This window comes from Neomonachus schauinslandi, chromosome 15 (assembly GCF_002201575.2).
Source record: "Neomonachus schauinslandi chromosome 15, ASM220157v2, whole genome shotgun sequence".
NCBI classification, from domain to species: domain Eukaryota; kingdom Metazoa; phylum Chordata; class Mammalia; order Carnivora; family Phocidae; genus Neomonachus; species Neomonachus schauinslandi.
The window spans coordinates 4,973,086-4,990,908 of record NC_058417.1 but is presented as its reverse complement, the minus strand read 5'-3'; the positions used below and the strand labels follow the sequence as shown (position 1 = coordinate 4,990,908).

Here is a 17,823-nt window from a genome sequence, read left to right as displayed (position 1 = left end):
GGGTGGGGCAGGACCCCACATGCTCCTGCCCCTTTGTCACACGTGGTACCCACCCAGAGGTGCTGGGAAGTTCCCAGAGGCACCCCCCCCCATCTTAGAACCGGGGACGTTAAGTAAGCATCCACCTGCCCTCTCCAGCATCCAGAACGAACACAGCTCCCAGATCTCACTGTCACGGCCTGCGCTGGACGGCGCCAGCAGAGCCTCTGGGAAATCCGGCCTTTGGCATCACCACCATCACCATCACTCACTCCACCACCGCAGAAAGCCCAGCACGCCTGATGTCTGAGCCTGGGCCAGGAGAAACAGCCCTGCCCAGACACCAACCTAATGCACGTCTCCGCTAAAACTTGACGACAGACTGCAGAGAAGCGTCATTAATTTTTCACAAGGTTCATCCAGTAGTGGCTGAGCCGAGCTGAGACAAAGCCATAGCCCGAGAACCTACACCAGCAGCCTGCAAAGGGTTAAGCCTTTAGCCCATAGCCTGGTGAGCTCATCCCCACTAGAGCCCGCTCAGTGGCTGGGATCCGAGGCACATCAGCTCCTAGATGCGGCCAGCGAGGCTTTCTCTGGCTGGGATGAAGAACTTGCACAGAAACTCATTGCCGGCGTCCTCCCACTGTGCAAGCCGTGTGTGATTCCCTTGGTTCATCGTCCTTTCCCCTGGGACACGGAGGACAGTAAGTAAGGAGGGGATCGGTCCCCTCTGCCCTCCCATTTCCCTGGAGAAACGAGCTGATTTTAACTTTGCTTGAGAGTGTGTTGAGTCTCTGAGCGGGAACTGGAACGCAAATATGACGGACTGAGCCTCGGGATGGGGTGAACCAGCCACCAGCCAGGTGGACGGGGGCTGCCCAGGGAGAATGGTGACAGCCCGGTGGCGGGGGACGGGGGGGAGGGGGGCTGCCCTACTAAGCCCCTGGGAGAGGGGAAGCTGTGTGCAGACGGCTGCTTCAGCCCTGGGTGTAGCATCTAGACTTCACCCTTGGCCGCTGGGAGGGGCGGGAGGGCCGGGCAGGGACCTCAGTCTCAACCCCAGGCAGAGACAGGAGCCAAAAAGGCAGACCTCGAAGCACCAGGCAGCCCTCCCGTTCCCAGAGTGCATGGGCGGGGGTTGGGGGAGAACCTCACACCCAGAATGTCCCCCCGGGAATCCCAGATCAGACCTCAGCGTCTGCCGCTCACGCCTCCCTACTGCACGCGGGTGTGGCAGGCGCCGAGGGCAGGTGCCAGGGAAACCAGGGACAGCAGGCTTCATGTCAGCAAGCGGAAACAAGGCAGGCACGGAGCGCGGACCGAAACACGGAGGGTGAACCAATCGTCGGCGGAAAAGCAGATATCACCTGAGCTGCTTTTCCCCTTGCTCCTGGGCAGGGTCTGTGTGCTGGCTGGGTGACGGGAAGTGAGTGGCACTGTCTGGGTGGAGCGTGGCCTTTGGGGAACTCGCCTTCCTAGAAGTGCCGTGAGCAGGTGACAGACGGGTGGCCCAGCCGTGGTGACAGTGGCAGCGTATTCGGAAACGCTGTGGCCTCCACTTTATCAGCTCAGGCACTGGGTCCCACTCACCTTATCAGAAAAATGGGGTCACCAACTGAATGTCTTGTTCAAGGGAGGGCAGTGTCTGGAATTGGCGGCCAGGTGGGGCGGTGGGGGGTACTCCAGGGGAGAGAGAGAGAGCAAGACCTTCCAGGTCTCGGGTATGTCACAGACCGGCACGCGGGTCTTTCTCAGAAATAATCCATCGTGTTATTTCCACCACTCGTATTTGGAAGCCGGCCCTCCCCGATGCTCCCACCCGACGACCTGGCTCTCTGGGCCCAGCCTCCAGCAAGGCACTGTGAGCCCCCTCGCCGAGGGGTCTGCTTTGGGTCCCTTGCAATTTCCAGAATAGCCCAGCTCCTATCAGGGAGGAGAAACTTGGGAAGGGACAGATAACTCCAGGCCCGAGCACAGAGGGGTCTCTTATGGGGGTTGCCAGATAGCACAGAAGGATGCCCAGCTGAAATTGAAATCAGATCTCTCATAAACAACAAATACATTTTTGGTGTATGTCCCATGCAGTATTTGGCACAGTCTTGCACCAAAAAAAAAAAAAAGGCATTCGTTGAAATGTACCTGGGCGCCCTGTCATTTTATTGGCTATATCTAGAACCTGTTACTATTGGCCGAGTTTTGGCATGTTCAGAGGAGGACGTGGCCAGCAAAGCCAAGGTGAAGATGCGCAGGAAGGGGGTGCGGGGTGCCAGGAAGGAAGACAGGAGAGGGGAGAGGCGGGCTCCATGCCGGAGAAAGCACAATCACCTGAGGCAGCCAGCACCGCGGTTCTGTTTGCTGCCTGGGCCCCATTCCAAGTGTCCTCCCTCGGTTTGAAAAGAACAAGGAAACTGTCCCCCAGGGGAGCAGGATCGACTCGATCTTGGGCTCTGAAGCCACACAGGCTTCCAAACTCCCCTTCCGATCCTGGCTGGCTACTCCCCGCTGAGTAACTTGGGGTGAGCCACGTAACCTCTCTGATCCTCACCTGCAAAATGGGGTAATCGCCGTCCACCGTCGGCGTCGTGGGAGGGTGACATGGCGTGATGCAGACGGAGCACGCGGCGTGGTAAGTGGCAGTTACCGTGGTAATGGAGAGTGTGGCCCCCTCTCTGAGGACACTGCTTCTGCTTTGGAAAGGCAGCTGGGGGCACCTGGAGCCTTCGAGAACGTCAGCCGGGAAGATGTCAGAAACGGGAAGCACGCAAATTCACAGGGTTAGCTCAACTTCCCCGAAAAACCCTCTCCTCCCTCCCCTGCCGAAGCTCCCCTGCGTTTTGGGCCATTTAACAAGTGTCTGCTGAGCGCACCCCTTCCCCCCTCTTGGCAAAGTGCGGAGCTCCCTGCTGGAGAGCATGGGAAGCTGAGAAAGCCCCAGCCCCACCCCCTCAAGGGATCTGGGAGGGGATGGAGAGCGCCCAGTCCCCAAAGTACAGACCCGTATCTGGTCACCTCTGGGGCAATAATTCACTTATTTCACTTCCAGCCTCCATTCCCTGTTAAGTGGTGTATTTCAGACGCCTGGGGAATCTGCTGGAGGGGAAGCGTTTGGTCTTTATTATCTTGGACCCTCACTGTTGCTCAGCACCTCGCGTAATCCACACACCTAGCACCAAACCATTTCTTCGTCGGGGGATGAATATGTGATCGCGTGAGAAAAAGCCCAGATCTTTCGGCAGCTTCTCTCCCCTCTCGTTTGAGACATCTCTTTGCCTCATTTGTCAAAGACGCCCCTGAGCAAGCAGCTATGGGCAGGGAGGGAGGAAACGCGCACCCCCTGAGCTCCGCTGTGGAGCGGAAGCCTGGCTTCCTTGTGTCTCGCGGAGGCCGGCACACAGGAGTGGTTTGGAAAGTGGGGCCGTGTTGGTGAGCACTGTTGGCTGAGCACCGCGTAGCGACCCGAGGAATACAAGGTCAAGAGCCAAACACTGAAACAACACAGGTAGGCAGGGCCCCCAAATAAGGGCACAATGACAAATATACGATGGATAAGTAGACCAGCCCCAACAAGATTAAGGGACAGTCCTGTGGGTCCCTCCCTTCTGGAGAGGATCGTTCAGGCCACCAGGCCCCGTCTTTGCTCCATCCAGGGCCTCCTGGTTCGAGGAAAGGCTGTGTTTTCCTTCATGGGGTGGTAGGTTTCCAGAGACAAGGTGGACAAGGTGAAATTCCTGTTTCTCTCCATCTCTCACCTGCATTTCCTGTCCCAATCCCAGTTTCTCCAAGAAGCACCTTCGCTTCCTTTCCAAATCTCCTCCTCATCGGAATCAGCTCCACGGTCTTAGCCAGGTGACTCCCTCACTTTACGGATCTCCCTGTAACATCTCCACCCTGTCCTGGGGTCACTTCGCCCCAGCCCGCACCTCTCCTTTTCCAGGTAACGTGTTTCCTGTTCACGCCCCTACGCCGGATCCCCATGTTCCACTATCAACATTCGGCCATTCTTGGGTTAGCTGTCCTACCTGCTCCCCACCTGACCCATCAATTATTAGGGTTTTTACAGTCCGTTTTCTGTGGGGTATAATTTACACACAGGGAAATGCACAAGTCTTAGTGTGTTGTATGGACAGATGTACCCCCGCCCATGTAACCCACACCAATAATACCACTGGATGGAACATTTCCATCCACTCCAGGGAAATCCCTCAGTTCCTTCCCATAATGCCCTTCCCTACAATACTGTTTCGAGTTCTGTCGCCTTGGATTACTTCTTAGAAGCCTCGAGAAGGCCCTATAAATGGAAATATACAATAAATGTACTCCTTTATACATGGGACTTCTTTCACTTCTCGCCTGCCATGCCCGGGAGACTCATCCACACTGTGTGTGCGTCAGAACCTTGTTCCTTTTCATTGTCCAGTCCTTTTTATGGCTTTAGTGTTCTGTGTGAGTCTGCAATCTGTTGGTGCGTTAGTTTCTGGCTTGGGCTGTTGGGGGAGAGCTGCTATATGAATATTCTTAAACAAGTCATTTGTGGACACAGGCTTTCACGTCTCTTGGACAAATAAATATCTGAGAGGGCAACTTCTGGGGTGGAGGGTGGGTGCGTGTTTAATTTCAGGAGAAACTACCAAGCCTGTTCCCAAAGTGTTTGGGCCATTTTACATTCTGCCAGTAGAGTATGGGAGCTTGGGTTGTTCTGCATCTCACCATTTGTCTTGCGATATTTTGTTTTTTAGATTTTACTTATTTATTTGAGAGAGAGACAGAGCACGAGTGGGGGGGGGCGAGAGGCAGAGGGAGAGGAAGAGAGAGAATCCCAAGCAGTCTCCCCACTGAGCAGGGAGCTGGACGTGGGGCTCGATCCCAGGACCCTGGGATCATGACCTGAGCCAAAGGCAGACGCTTCACCGACTGAGCCACCCAGGCGCCCTGTTTTGTGAGATTTTTAAACGTCGACCATTCTAGTGAGTGTCCAGCTGCATCTCTTTGTGGTTTTAATTTGCATCTCCCTGTTGAATATCAATGTCAAGTATCTTGTCCGTGCATTTATCTTCCTTTGTAATGGTCTCTCTAAATCTCTTGCCCATTTTATAAAAATTAGGCTAGCTGATGGTTTTCACCCATCAGATGTAGCGGGTCTTCATATGTCCCAGATACAAATCCTTTGACAAATACATATTTTGCAGAAACTTTTCTCCCAGCCCATAGTTTGCCTATTCATTTCTTCTTAGCAGCTTTTAATGAGCAGGAGTTTTCAATGAAGACGAAATCTTATTAATTGCTTTTCTTTTCACGCTTGCTTATTGCCTGCTCTGCCCTGTCTGAGAAAGTTCGCCTGCCTCGGGGTCACAACGGTATTCCTCTCCGTTTCCTCCTAAAATCTTTCTAGTTTTAGCTCTTATGTTCAGGCAATGCCTGTGATCCGTCTCAAATTCATTCTTTTGTGGACGCTGTGAGGCGGGGTCAGGTTTCATTTTTTTCCCAGTAGAACATCAGTCCTTCCATCGACATCCGTCGAAAGGACTTTCTCTCCCCCACTGAATTGCTTCGTCCAAAGGCAGTTGTCCTTGGTTACTGTTTGCATCGCTGGGCTGGTTGCTGGAGACAGTCAGACTTACACGTAGCGGCTGCCTTCCTGGGCCGGTTCCTGCAGACTGGGGGTCAGAGTTCTGTTTTTTTTTTTAAATCATCCCCACACCCCACATGGGGCTCGAACCTACAACCCGGAGTTGATCAAGAGTCGGCAGGCTCCACGGCTGAGCCCGCCGGGCGCCCCTCAGAGTTCTGGCTTTAGACGTGGTCTGGCCATTGTCTGTCTGTATATTCAGTTTCCCATCATTATAAGGATTTGCAGACGTGCATAAAAGTAGAGATAGTAATCATAATGAACGTCCATATATCCACCACCCAGATTTGATACTATTGAGCATTTTGTCATCCTGCATTTGGAGTCTGTGAACCATAGCAACACAGCATTTCCTCCCCGTAAGTCGTACCTTAAAGACATTTTCTTTTGTGTCCCCAGTGTCATTTTCATACCAAATATAAATTTTAATGTTTTATTTATTTATTTGTCAGAGGGTGGGGGAGAGAGCACAAGCAGGGGGGACGGCAGGCAGAGGGAGAAGCAGACTCCCCGCTGAGCAGGGAGCCCGATGTGGGGCGCGATCCCAGGACCCCAGGATCATGACCTGAGCCGAAGGCAGCTGCTTAACCAACTGAGCCACCCAGGCGCCCCCAAATACAAATTTTAAATTCTTGGTGTCATCTAATGCCCAATCCAAATTTAGACTTCCTTAAAACTATCCCCAAATGTCTTTGCACAATTGGTCTCTTCCAGTCAGAATCCAAAAAAAGGGAACATATTGCATTTAGACCTTTTAATTATCTTTGTTTAAAAATTTTATTGCTGTTTAACCTCCACACAAAAAGGTAGTCGTATCGAGAGTATCTGGGATGAATAGGACACACCCATGTAACCAGCTGTAGCCAGATCAAGAAGCAGAAACGCTACAGCACCCCAGAAGTTTCCAGCGTGTTCCCCATCCACCACCCCCACCAAAGGTAACCACTATCCTCACTGCAAATAGCACATATTTTAAATTTGATGTAAATGGAATCTCATTTTATGTAAATGGGGGTTTTATGTAAATGGAAGTGTGCCTGGCTGCTCTTGGTGGGTGTCATGTTTGGAGACCAGTGCACGTGCGGGCTTGGGGTTGTCCCTCTTTCCTTCTCATGGCTGTGTGGTCCCAGACCGGTGCGCCATCTTGGTGCGAGCCTGTTGCCTGCCCAATCCCAGCCATGTGCTACAGTCTCCATCCACTAAGTCTGTCTCCTGACACTCCAAACGTGACCTCTGGGGGAGAGGGACCCATCCTCTCTTCTCAAATGGCTGCCCTGAGGGCTGAGCCCATATTCAAATCTGTGGGGAGTCCAGGAGGCCCGACCTCCGGACTTCGTTCCTTCCTTCCTTCCTCCCTTCCAGTCTCTTCCACAGGCCCAGCCTCCGGGCCTCAGTACTTGTCCACCACTAAGGTGTCAAGGACATTAAAGAAAGGCGGGTGTATTCATTTTTTAGGGATGCTGTAACAAATTACCACAAACTCAGTCGCTGAAAACAAAGGAAGTTTATTTTCCCAGGGTTTGGGAGGTCAGAGCCCCAAATCAAGGAGTTCTTAGAGCTGGTTCCTTCTGGAGGAAGGAGGCTCTGCCTTCATTTTTGCCAGGGTTTCCCCTCTGTATGTCAAATTTTCCTCTCCTTTCTCTTATAAGGACATAGTCATTGGACCGGTCTATTTGAGGATGACCTCGTCTGGAGACCCCTGCCTTCATTATAATACTTGCAAAGACCTCTAATCCAAATAAGGTCACATTCTGAGATTCTGGGTGGACCAGTCAACCCACTGCAGGGAATGAGGGATCCTCTGAGACATACAAACCGATCCCCCGAGAACTTAACCCAAACCTGAAAATATGGTTGCTCTCACTGGGCCGGCTCCCCACGTGTCCCCTGGTCCCTCACCGAACTGCAGCACTGGGGCCAGGCCGTGGGAGCACCTGCTAAGGGCCGGGGAGGCGGCGGGGGGGGGGCGGGCTGTGGAGGATGAGTCAGCTCAGCCTTGGACCTCGGGCAGTTTGCAAGCTAGGAGGGAGGGCAAAGCCGGCGTGGGGTTGCGGTGGACACCAGATCGATTTCCCCCTCCCCCACCACACACAGGGGACATCTGGCAATTGCCGGAGACATTTTTGATTATCATGACCAGAGGTGGTGGTGTTACACTGGGCTCTGGTGGGTAAAGGTCAGGGCCATTAAGGAAACATCCTACAACGTACAGGGTAGCCTCCCTATAACAGAATTTTCCAGCCCCAAATGTCAATAGTACTGCTCTTGAGAAACCCTGATATCGGAAAAAAATAGAGAATGTTTTAGGACTCTAATAAAGTGTTATGAAATGCATATCACCCCTGAGTTGGGGATTTTCAGGAAGCCCGGAGTCTCAGAATTCAAGTCTGAGTCATCACCAGTGGACTGATCTAAGATGGCTTTAGAAGCCCCTTACCCCAACTTATTCATGTTACAGATGAAAACGGGGACTAAAGTAATAATAATAATAATTAATAATAATTATCATGGCCCTGTCTGGAACACCTCTCATATGTCACACCCACAGCCCAAGGGGCAGATGTTCTAGTCTCCTATTTTAGATATGGGGCTAGTAAGTCTCGGGGGGCTAAGTAAGCAGCCCAGGGTCCCACAGCTTAGGTAAACTGGCTTCAAGTGGTGGTCCTTCTGATGTCAGGGATCTGGATCTTCCCTTCATCCCTGACTTGCTGGAATCACAAAGGAGTGCTTTTGCTCAGAAGCCCTGCCTGTCCTATCACTGTACCAAGACTCACACCTCCTCCTAAGTAAGTCAACTAAATTAAAGGTTCCCATTCTTTGAGATTTCATGGGCCATTACAGTTTTGGTAGATAGATGATAGATGGAAAGATAGATAGATAGATAGATAGATAGATAGATAGATAGATAGATAGACAGACATCTACATGAGATGACCAACTTCTATCTTGCCAAGGACAGATACTAACAAAACCAATGATCCTCTTTCCATCATGGTCATTTCATAAAATGAGGAATATTCCAACACCGAAAAAAAAAAAAAAAAAAAGGAAAGAAGGACAGAATCTCAGAATGAAATTATCCTTTAAATTGAGTAAAGGTAAAACTATGAAAAATTTACCGCCGTGCTCTTATTTCTCTATTGTGTAGTGAATCACTATAGAACCACTTATCTATCTACATCATTCTCTATACAGTGAGAGGTTACCTGATGGGCAGATGAAGCCCCAGAGTGAAAAACTCAGACATTCTCATAGTTGAAGGGACCGCAGGACTCATCCAGACCAGGACGATCTAGTGCAAGGAGCTTTTAAGTCCAAATACCTTGGTGTGAATCCCAGCACAGCTGCATAGGAGGTTAGGGAAGGCTTTGGCCGTGCTCCTAAATCTCACTGGGCCTGTCTCTGCCCTTACAAAATGGGAATAAACAAATGGCCTCCCTGCAGGGCCAAAGAGCATGCGTTCCGTGCTTCCAGCAAGGCCCCCGGGAGTCCCACCTCCCTCTCCGGGACCCCTGGCCGTGGTCCCCGCCTCCAGCAGCGTATTTCCCGTGCAGGAGGCTGTGGCCACGTCCCACCCAGGTGGCAGCTCTCACAGGAGCGGGTCCTTCTCCATCCAACCCAGCTCGACTCCGGTGCAACGGAGAATCTCTGCATTCCTACGTCTCTCCCCCAACCTCTCCAGCATCTGAAGGCAGCAAGCCCTTCTGCCCTGGGTCTCCACTGCCAAGTGGTAGAAAGTGCTACCCAGAGAGAAAAATCCTACTGGAGATGTCAAAACATCCACAGAAGAAACCAGGTGGCAAAAACCAACATAAGTCCACCCCTGGCCCAGGACCTCATAGCCCTGCTCTGTGATCCCTTCCTTACCCCTAGCTCATTGGGGTTGGGGGCGAAGGGGAGATCACTTTACAAAGGGCTGCTTGGCTTATGCAAATGGGCCACAGGATCCAAGTGGCAGCAGGAAACACCTGTGTCCCTGTACTTACAAGAGCACATTTCCCGTTTTTCAGTCTTTGGAAGCAGAGACCCAAATATCCTCTCTCTAGATGAGCGTCCAGGAACGTGAATATCTACCTTCTGAAGGCATGGCAATGTTATCATTCCGATTTCCTCCATGTCAAAGGGGACGGGTCTGTAACTGCTTGTTCTAGAAAGGGGGAGCATTATGGGTGGGGGAGGTGGTTCAGGCCTGAGCTGCTGCAGGGATGGAGGAGAGAAGGAGCAGGGGCCAAGGACCAAAGGCAGTTCATCGGAGGAGGGAGACAGAGCAGAGACCGGAGAGTCACCCCGGGGAAGGCAGGCAGGGGCCCTGCAGAGAACAGTGGGAGAGTCTGTGACCTGGGGACACAGGAGAAGAGAGTGGCCAACAGGGTCCCAGAGCTCAGCTCTGCCTGAGCTTAATGCAGGGAGGCACTGGGCTCTGCCAGGAAGAACTGATCCAAGCAGTGTTGTAAAGAAAGCTGGACTTATGCTCAGGACCATCGGGAGGGAGGAAGCAGAAAGGATGGTCCATTGTTCATTCACTCGCTCGCTCACTGAATGGGATGCTGCATCTCTAGGGTACGCCACGCCAGACCCTCTGGAGACAAGTCAAGGATGATGCATCAGGGCGGGGAGTCGGTGAGGACCCCCAGGAAGCATACGGGGCTCTCTCAAGACTTGCCTTTCTCCCACACACAGAAAGTGCCAGGGGAGAAGAGGGCTCTGGTAACTGAGAGGTACACGGACGGGCTCTGGATGAGAAATCAGAGCAGGTGGCTGGCTAGACTCCATACCTTTACAGGCCTGAGAATGACTTGACGTCATTCCCTAGGAGGGCGGGGAAAGGGGGCATTTAGATATTAAAAGGTCACACTCTGAACCTGGGGCATGACTGTCCTGTGCTGGAAAAGCACATAAAATCCTGGGCTGCACTGAAAGATGTTCTCCAGACCATAAGAGCGAGAGCAAGAACAGAACAGGTTCAAATCCAACCTCGGGCAGTTCCTCACCCTGTGCTCGGTCAACGATTGCATTTATGAAGTGCTTGCAACATGCGACGCAGTGTTCCAGTGCATTACACATCTTAACTCATTTAATCCTTTGAAGAACCCTATGAGATGAATAGTATTGTTATCCCCATTTTATAGATGAGAAAGCTGAGGCACAGAGATGTTAAGTAACTCACTCAAGGTCACACAGCTAGAAAGTAGTTGAGTCTGAAAATAAGATGTCATTCGATTAACCATGGCTTTTGCTTTTTTATTTTTAAGGAGTACCACTGTTCCCTGTTTTAAATACTAAAAGCAGTTGATTCGAATGCTATCATATTTATCTCTCACAAGAAAAAAGCAAAACAAAACATGCCAGTGGGTGGTTTCTTATTTATGTGGATCTCCTCTGACTTTCTGTTTGGCTTCAGCAGAAAACCCAGTATCACCTTCTGCTGAGAGCCAGGCCGGAGACGGATGCTGAGAACAGGAAGGGTGTGCGAGGACTCCTCTGGCTTCTCCCTTGCTTCTTACTGTTGCGGATACCAAGTGCCCAGTCCCGAGGACCCATGACAATGGAGGCTCTCCCCAAGGCCCTGGAGGTCGATGAGAAGTCTCCAGAATTCAAAGACCTGCTGCCCAGCCAGACGGCCAGCTCCCTGTGCATCAGCTCCAGAAGTGAGTCCGTCTGGACCGCCACCCCCCGGAGTAAATGGGAAATCTACCGCAAACCCATCATTATCATGTCAGTGGGAGGCGCCATCCTCCTCTTCGGCGTGGTCATCACCTGCTTGGCCTACACCCTGAAGCTGGGTGACAACAGCCTTAAGGTCCTTAAGATGACAGGGCCTGCCTTCCTGTCCCTGGGACTCATGATGCTGGTGTGCGGGCTGGTGTGGGTGCCCATCATCAAAAAGAAACAGAAGCAGAAACAGAAGTCAGTTTTCTTCCAGACTCTCAAGTCCTTCTTCCTGAATCGCTGATGGTGGCCTCGCCTTCTGCTCTCCCCGTCACCCTGCTGCCTCAACCAGGAGGAGATCTGACAACACCCAACATCCCCATCTTCTTGGTGGTGGTGGTGGTGGTGGTGGTGGTGGAGGGGGTTTAGCCATAAGACAGCCAGGCAAAGCCTCTTCCTGGCCCTGTGGGAGAGAGCTCAGGGCTCCACATGAAGCTGGGGAACACTGCTGGCTGGATCTCATTTCGTCTTTCTGATATTGCTATGCATCCCTTAATGCTGGCCATAGCCATCCCCTTCCATGGCTCACTCTCCACTCCTGCATCCAGGTGCCACTCATCGAACTCTCTCTGCTAAGCGCTATGCATGCTGGGAAATTCCTTGGGCAAGGCTGAGCCCCAAGGAGAACCTCATGTTTACACACATCAGAGTGCCCGAGCTGGACTCCCCGTTTTCACCCTTCTAGAACCCAAACTGACCCATGGAGGCCCTTCACAGAAGAGAGGGAAGACTGACTTCTGGCTCCCTGGGTTCGCCAACCTGGCTCACTCTCTGGGCCAGATACTGATTTGCATCTCAAGTGACAAGTCACAAGAGTGAAACATTCCAAAGAGTGAACAGTGGAGGGTGTCCAGGGAGAAACACTTTCCAAGAAGGCCCATTCCCCCCTGGAGAAGGCTCTGGGAGTCAGCCAGCTGAGGAAGTATAACTCCCAGCTACACAGTATTTACACCAGAGACCATGGGGGTGGACTGGGGGTGCCACAGTTTGACCTTCTAACACCTTCTCGTTGACTGTTCTCACCTCTGAACTTGACAATTAGCCATGGACAAGTGCATGTTGCCCTAACTTCCTCCTTCCCCCTACCTGCGTCTCTACCCCCAATTCTAGAACAGCAAGACGGAGACCTGCAGAGGGATTCTGTAAGATTGTTCTCTCCTTCACCTCCATGGAGAACCAAAACCAAGATCGCACGCCACGTTTGAATGGTCTGTGGGTTTCCAGTGATAGGATTTGTTTTAGAAAATCCTATCTGCTTTCCCTCTCCCTACCCGCCAAACAAGCAAACATTTGTTGGGTGCCCAACTCTGGGCCAGGCCCTGGGATGGGAACAGGCCAGACAAGGTCTGTGCTCTCATCTTCTTTCCAAAGCGAGAGATACAGCCAGGCCGTGGGGCCACTGGACCACCTGTGCTGAGCACTCTATGGGGGAAATGCGGCAGGTGTAGGAACACAGAGGGGGCATCTCACCCCAGACTGCGGAGGGGACAGAGAGGTTGCCAGAGACCGTGTCCTCCGAACAGAGAACAAAAGGAAAGATAAGAGCTAGCAAAGGGGGTAGGGGTGGAAGGCATTTTGGGCAGCAGGAAATAGAAGTTGGGTGGCAGGAGTGGGGGGCGTAACACAATTAGGAAACTGCACAGCGCCTTCCCCTCTCTTTCCTGCTTCCCACCTGCCAGAGTGCCGCCTCTCCGGGGGCCACACTGAGGTCACGGACTGGAAGGGAGTTTCCAGGGGACCCACCAAGCAGAGAGCACCCATGGGGCAAGTGTTCCCAGAACCTGGGGCTTCTGGTAGCAACCAGAGGCTCTTGGGTGACAGACCCGGAGGCTGCCCTAGGCCAGGCCAGAGGGCCAGTGGAGTGCATTTGATAATAAGGTGTGAAGGGAGGGCATCCTGCACTAGAATCACCGTTGGTTTCCCTGGGGCTTCTGGGCCCGCCTCCCCTGTCACCATGGCAATCTCTCTCTCTCTCTAACAAGCCTCCAAGTATCTCTATCCTTCCTGGTGGCTCCCTATGCTGAGTTAGAACCTCACCTAGTTCCCTCTGCATCATGGGAAATTCCGTGGAGGCAGGTACCTGTGAGAGGGGGACACCCCATGCCCCACCCCCTCTAAGAAGCCAGAGTTTGGGGGAGCCTGTGGCCTTTGGGCTTCACCCAAAATGACCATGTCTCTCATCCAGACAGCGTGGCCGGGTCTTCTAGCTAACCTGTCCCCTGCACAAAGGTGGTCAAGACCAATCTGGTTGGCCGGGGTGGGGGGTGGGTTGCAAGGTCTTTGTCACTAATTATGGTTCTAATGCGTCGAGCGGCTGGGCTTATAGATCGTTTCCCTTTCTCTGACATGAACGCAGATTCAATATTGGCCCTATAATATCACTCTTATATTCCTGATGCTTTCTGAGACGGGAGCAAATGGGGTAGACTCCCAGCAAGCTGCCTGGGAACTTCCCCATGCCTCCTGGGTCTCATGTCATCCGCTCACAAGCTTGTGGTCTGGGCACAGTTGTGATGTCTCGCTGGAAGGAAGTTTGGGGACAGCCGTGACTCTAGAAGGTACCCAAGGTCTGGACTCACCTTGCAATTTCCAGCAATACTTGCCCACATGCCCTGCCCCCCTCAGCTAGTGTCTCAGGAGGAATAATGATTTCGGAAAGCTCTCCAAGCCTCATCCATCCCCACCGGCATCCCCCATATGAGTGTGGACCAAGGAACAGGTCAGCATCACGCGGAGGGGCTTTTGCCAAAGACCATCGCCGCACGGGAGCCTGGTGTATGAATGCACCTGCTCTGTAAATGCAGCCCAGATCAGATGCCACATTTCTGGGGAAAAGAAGCATCACCACCACGACTCCTTTGGCGCCCGTGGATCGGAGGACAGGACCAGCATCCACGTGTTTGGTGAACTGGACTGTAAACCGCCCCCCCCACCCCGCCCGTAGCTGTTCTGTTTGGGAGACTCTGATTTCATCTGAGTCCCAAAGGAACGGATGTAATGTTGAATTGTATTCTATTCCACAGTGTCTGCTGTGTTTTCATTCTGTTCCATCCACCAGGGAGTTCCAAGACCGTATCTACTAATTCATCCCTCTAAAATGCCCCCCCTTACCACATGCCCTTCCCCGCAGCATGGGGGAGAAAGGGGACGGTGGGGGTTTCCTGCGTGGGTCCTCAGGTGCCTCGAAGGACCTGATAGCCCCACACTGAGAGGCTGACACAGCGGGCAGAGCAGAAGCTCCTGACTCTTCCTTTCCCCACAAGCCCAGTATTGAGACCAAAAAGAGATATGAGAAAAGAACCTTCCAGAATGAATCAGTGGGCTGGGGTGAGGCAGGTGGCTACCTGGAGGTCAGCCCGTCGATGTCCCCATGAGAGCAAGCACGAGAAGGGGGGTCAGTGCAGCTCCCAGGACCCCCGTGGCCTCCCTCTGCCTCTTTCTTCCTTTGCTCCTGGTTCAGCCTCTTCTGCTTCTCCAAATCTTAAAGCCTGATCCTCTTCTACTGGGCGCCCCCCCCCTCCCCGCCCCAGACTCACCGTGTCCTTCACTTCCCACCTGCTCTGACTTGCTCCGTCCTTAGAGGGAAAAGAAAGGACGGCTCTGAGTCTGGACAAACACACAGCGTTTTATTCCTCCTTCGGGTCCAACAGCTTTGTCAGACTCATGACACCCCAGCCCCCTGTCCCCTACACCCATCACTTTGTCGCTATCTCTAGCCCTTGGAGATCGGGGGTCCCTAGAAAACGACATCCCAGCCCCCCAAACGTGTCTAATACGAAATGTGCACAAGGGGATGGCCTGAGCACGTACCTGGGAGTTTCTGGGCCTACCAGCTGGAGGCCGGGGGAGCTGGGGTGGGGGGAGCTCCCTGAGAGGGGGCAGGAGGAGAGCAAAAGAGCAGTTGGCAAGGGCACTCTGGAGTGGCCTCTGCAGAGCAGAGGAAGGGCCTGGGCTGAAAATGATGGGCATTTCTCGGGTGCTCACTGCATGCCGGGAACTGACCGAAGCACTCAGTCAGTAACTCACTTAATCCTTCCCCAAACCCTGTTCTCAGGTGTACTGTTACCATCACCCCTTCCTTACAGATGGCATAAGGGAAGCTCGGGGACACCAAGTTAGGACAACATCAAGCCAGGATTGAAATCCAGATGGTCCGGTTCCTGAGGCCACACCCATTACCCCCACCCCATTCAGCTCTCCAGAGGCCCCAGGGTCGCTGTGGTGGGCTCAGGGCTGCAAGGCAAGGAGAAAAGCAGGAGTGCAGTTGGGGTCGGGGGACTGGCAGGGAGACAAACCAAGCAGGGGCCCAGAATGCCCCAGAACCAGGAAGGTGGCCAGGAGCCAGGAGGAGAGACAAAAGGAGCCACCAGCCAGGAACAGACCCAGCATGCTGAGCACCTCCTGAGAGCCAGGCATCATGCGAGGGGCAGTCACATGGTAGGGTCAGAGGCAGGAATTGGAGGGTCTCCGACAGCCAGCACAAGGTGACAGCATCAGAGCAGGGTGGCCTTGGTACCTCCAGCCTTTGTCCCATAGGCTAGGCTCTTCTGCTGACCAGCAGGAGGATCTGGAACCAGCTGACACTTTGGCTGTTATGTCCTCATCACAGGACAACTTCATAACCCCCTCAAAAGTTCAAACCACCTCCCATGGGAGTGCTTAGAACCAAAGGATCTACGTCAAGGTCCAATGTCACTTTTGCAGGAAGCAAAGTGGCTGAGCTCCAAAGTTTCTGCAAGGAGAGGGGCTGGGGTCTTGTCCCCCTGTTCCTCAAAAGACCCTCCCTGCCTCTTCAAGACTAGAAAGGAGACCCTGAGGAGCCTTGGGCCTGGTCCCTCTTTGACCCGGCTAAACTGGTGGCCACTCATCCAGGTCCTACCTTCTGCCCCGCCCCAGATCCCCGAGTCTGTGCTGTCCAGCACCCACGGGAGTGGCCGGTTCCCATCTGAGCTTTCTGTCTATGCAGACTGCTGTCCACGGCTCCAGGAGCTATGCCAGCCCTGGCCCTGTGCCGCCCACTCCCTCGGGTCTCCAGTGGGGGCCTGCTCTACCTGAGGGACTCTGCTCACTTCTCCCTGGAGCGGCAGATGCGGGAAGGAGGGAGTGTCCTGGTCAGATCTCCTACCTCAAAGAGAAAGAAGGCTCAGCAAGCGTCACCCCCCCCCCCCCCCCACCGCCCCGGGAATGAAGACCATCTCCCACTGCCCAGCAGGGCCCTCCGGCAAAAGCACAGTGAGTGATTGGCAAGAATAGGATCAGCAGTTACCCACAGTCCCTCTGATAATCATGCAGACCAAGCTCGGCTCATCTTCCAGTGCTAAAGCAGTGTGGATGTAAGTAAGGGGCATTTTCCTGCACGGCTGCAGGGGAGGGAGGCCCGGAAGGGGAGGGACGCAGGATTCTACTATGGCAGTATCTGTCTAACTCACTGTCCGGTGCGTAGGCTCTGATCTCTACTCAGACACGGTCTCTGGATCTGGCCCTCGGGAGTAGCCAGATCCCCCAGCATTTCAGTCCCCCGAGCATGGACCGTGAGTCAGACATCGGATCTGGGGCTGAGGGGATGAGGATTCATGCTCAGACCTGGCAAGCAAGCAAGCTGGTCCTCAGAGGAGGGGGCTGAGGGTCACTGATTGTGGGGCAGTATGACAGGGCTGGAGGGAAGCAGGGGCGCTGTGGGAGGACAGAGGATGGGCCCCCGGGGCCAACCCGGCCCCAGTCGGCCTTTCAAGTCTCTGGGATGGTGCTGTGCCAGGTGATCACATCGGGGGTGGGAAGGAGGAGACTGGACCCAGGGGACAGGAGTGGGGGTGCCCGGCTGGTTAGTGGGGGGACCGTGGTGGGTAGGGAGGTTAGCACATAAAAAGCCACTCCCTCCCGATTATATTCACTACTCTATTTCACGGTCTTGGTTTTCACTGCTTCTTCCAAAACCTTTCCCTCATAGCCTCCGAATGGGTTTCAAAGTCGCCACTTTTAAAGAACATGCTCGGGGTTGGAGGGAGGGGAATCCCTTCCTCCATGTGACTACACTTCTGTCCTGAGACCCTCCCATCCAAAGAACAGCGGTGTGAGTTGCCCTGTCCCGCTATGTTTGTCTCTCCACAGGTTCTGCCCTAGACCTCACCCGTCCTCATTCAAACACGTCTCTGAACGGTTTCTTGTTGACAGTGGCTTCAATTATCCTGTGTGCTGTGAGTCCCCAAATCTATCCCCATTTGTCCCAATGCCATTGGACAATGTGTTAGCTCTCTATTGCTACTGTAAAAAAAGAGAAGAGAAGAAAAAAGAAAGAAAGAAAGAAAGAAAGAAAGAAAGAAAGAAAGAAAGAAAGAAAGAAAGAAAGAAAAAGGAAGGAAGGAAGGAAGGAAGGAAGGAAGGAAGGAAGGAAGAAAGAAAAAGGAAAGAAAGAAAGAAAGAAAGAAAGAAAGAAAAAGGAAGGAAGGAAGGAAGGAAGGAAGGAAGAAAAAGGAAGAAAGAAAGAAAGAAAAAGGAAGAAAGAAAGAAAG

General features: G+C 53.0%; 1 protein-coding gene across 1 annotated transcript; it reads left to right on the top strand.

Moving 5' to 3' along the window:
- Positions 1-670: 670 nt before the first annotated feature.
- On the top strand, positions 671-11,669 carry PIRT (phosphoinositide interacting regulator of transient receptor potential channels). Its single transcript, XM_021694729.1, has 2 exons — positions 671-683; positions 11,007-11,669. The coding sequence occupies exon 2, from the start codon at positions 11,145-11,147 to the stop codon at positions 11,556-11,558; it is 414 nt and encodes a 137-aa protein (XP_021550404.1). The 5' UTR covers positions 671-683; positions 11,007-11,144; the 3' UTR covers positions 11,559-11,669.
- Positions 11,670-17,823: the final 6,154 nt, after the last annotated feature.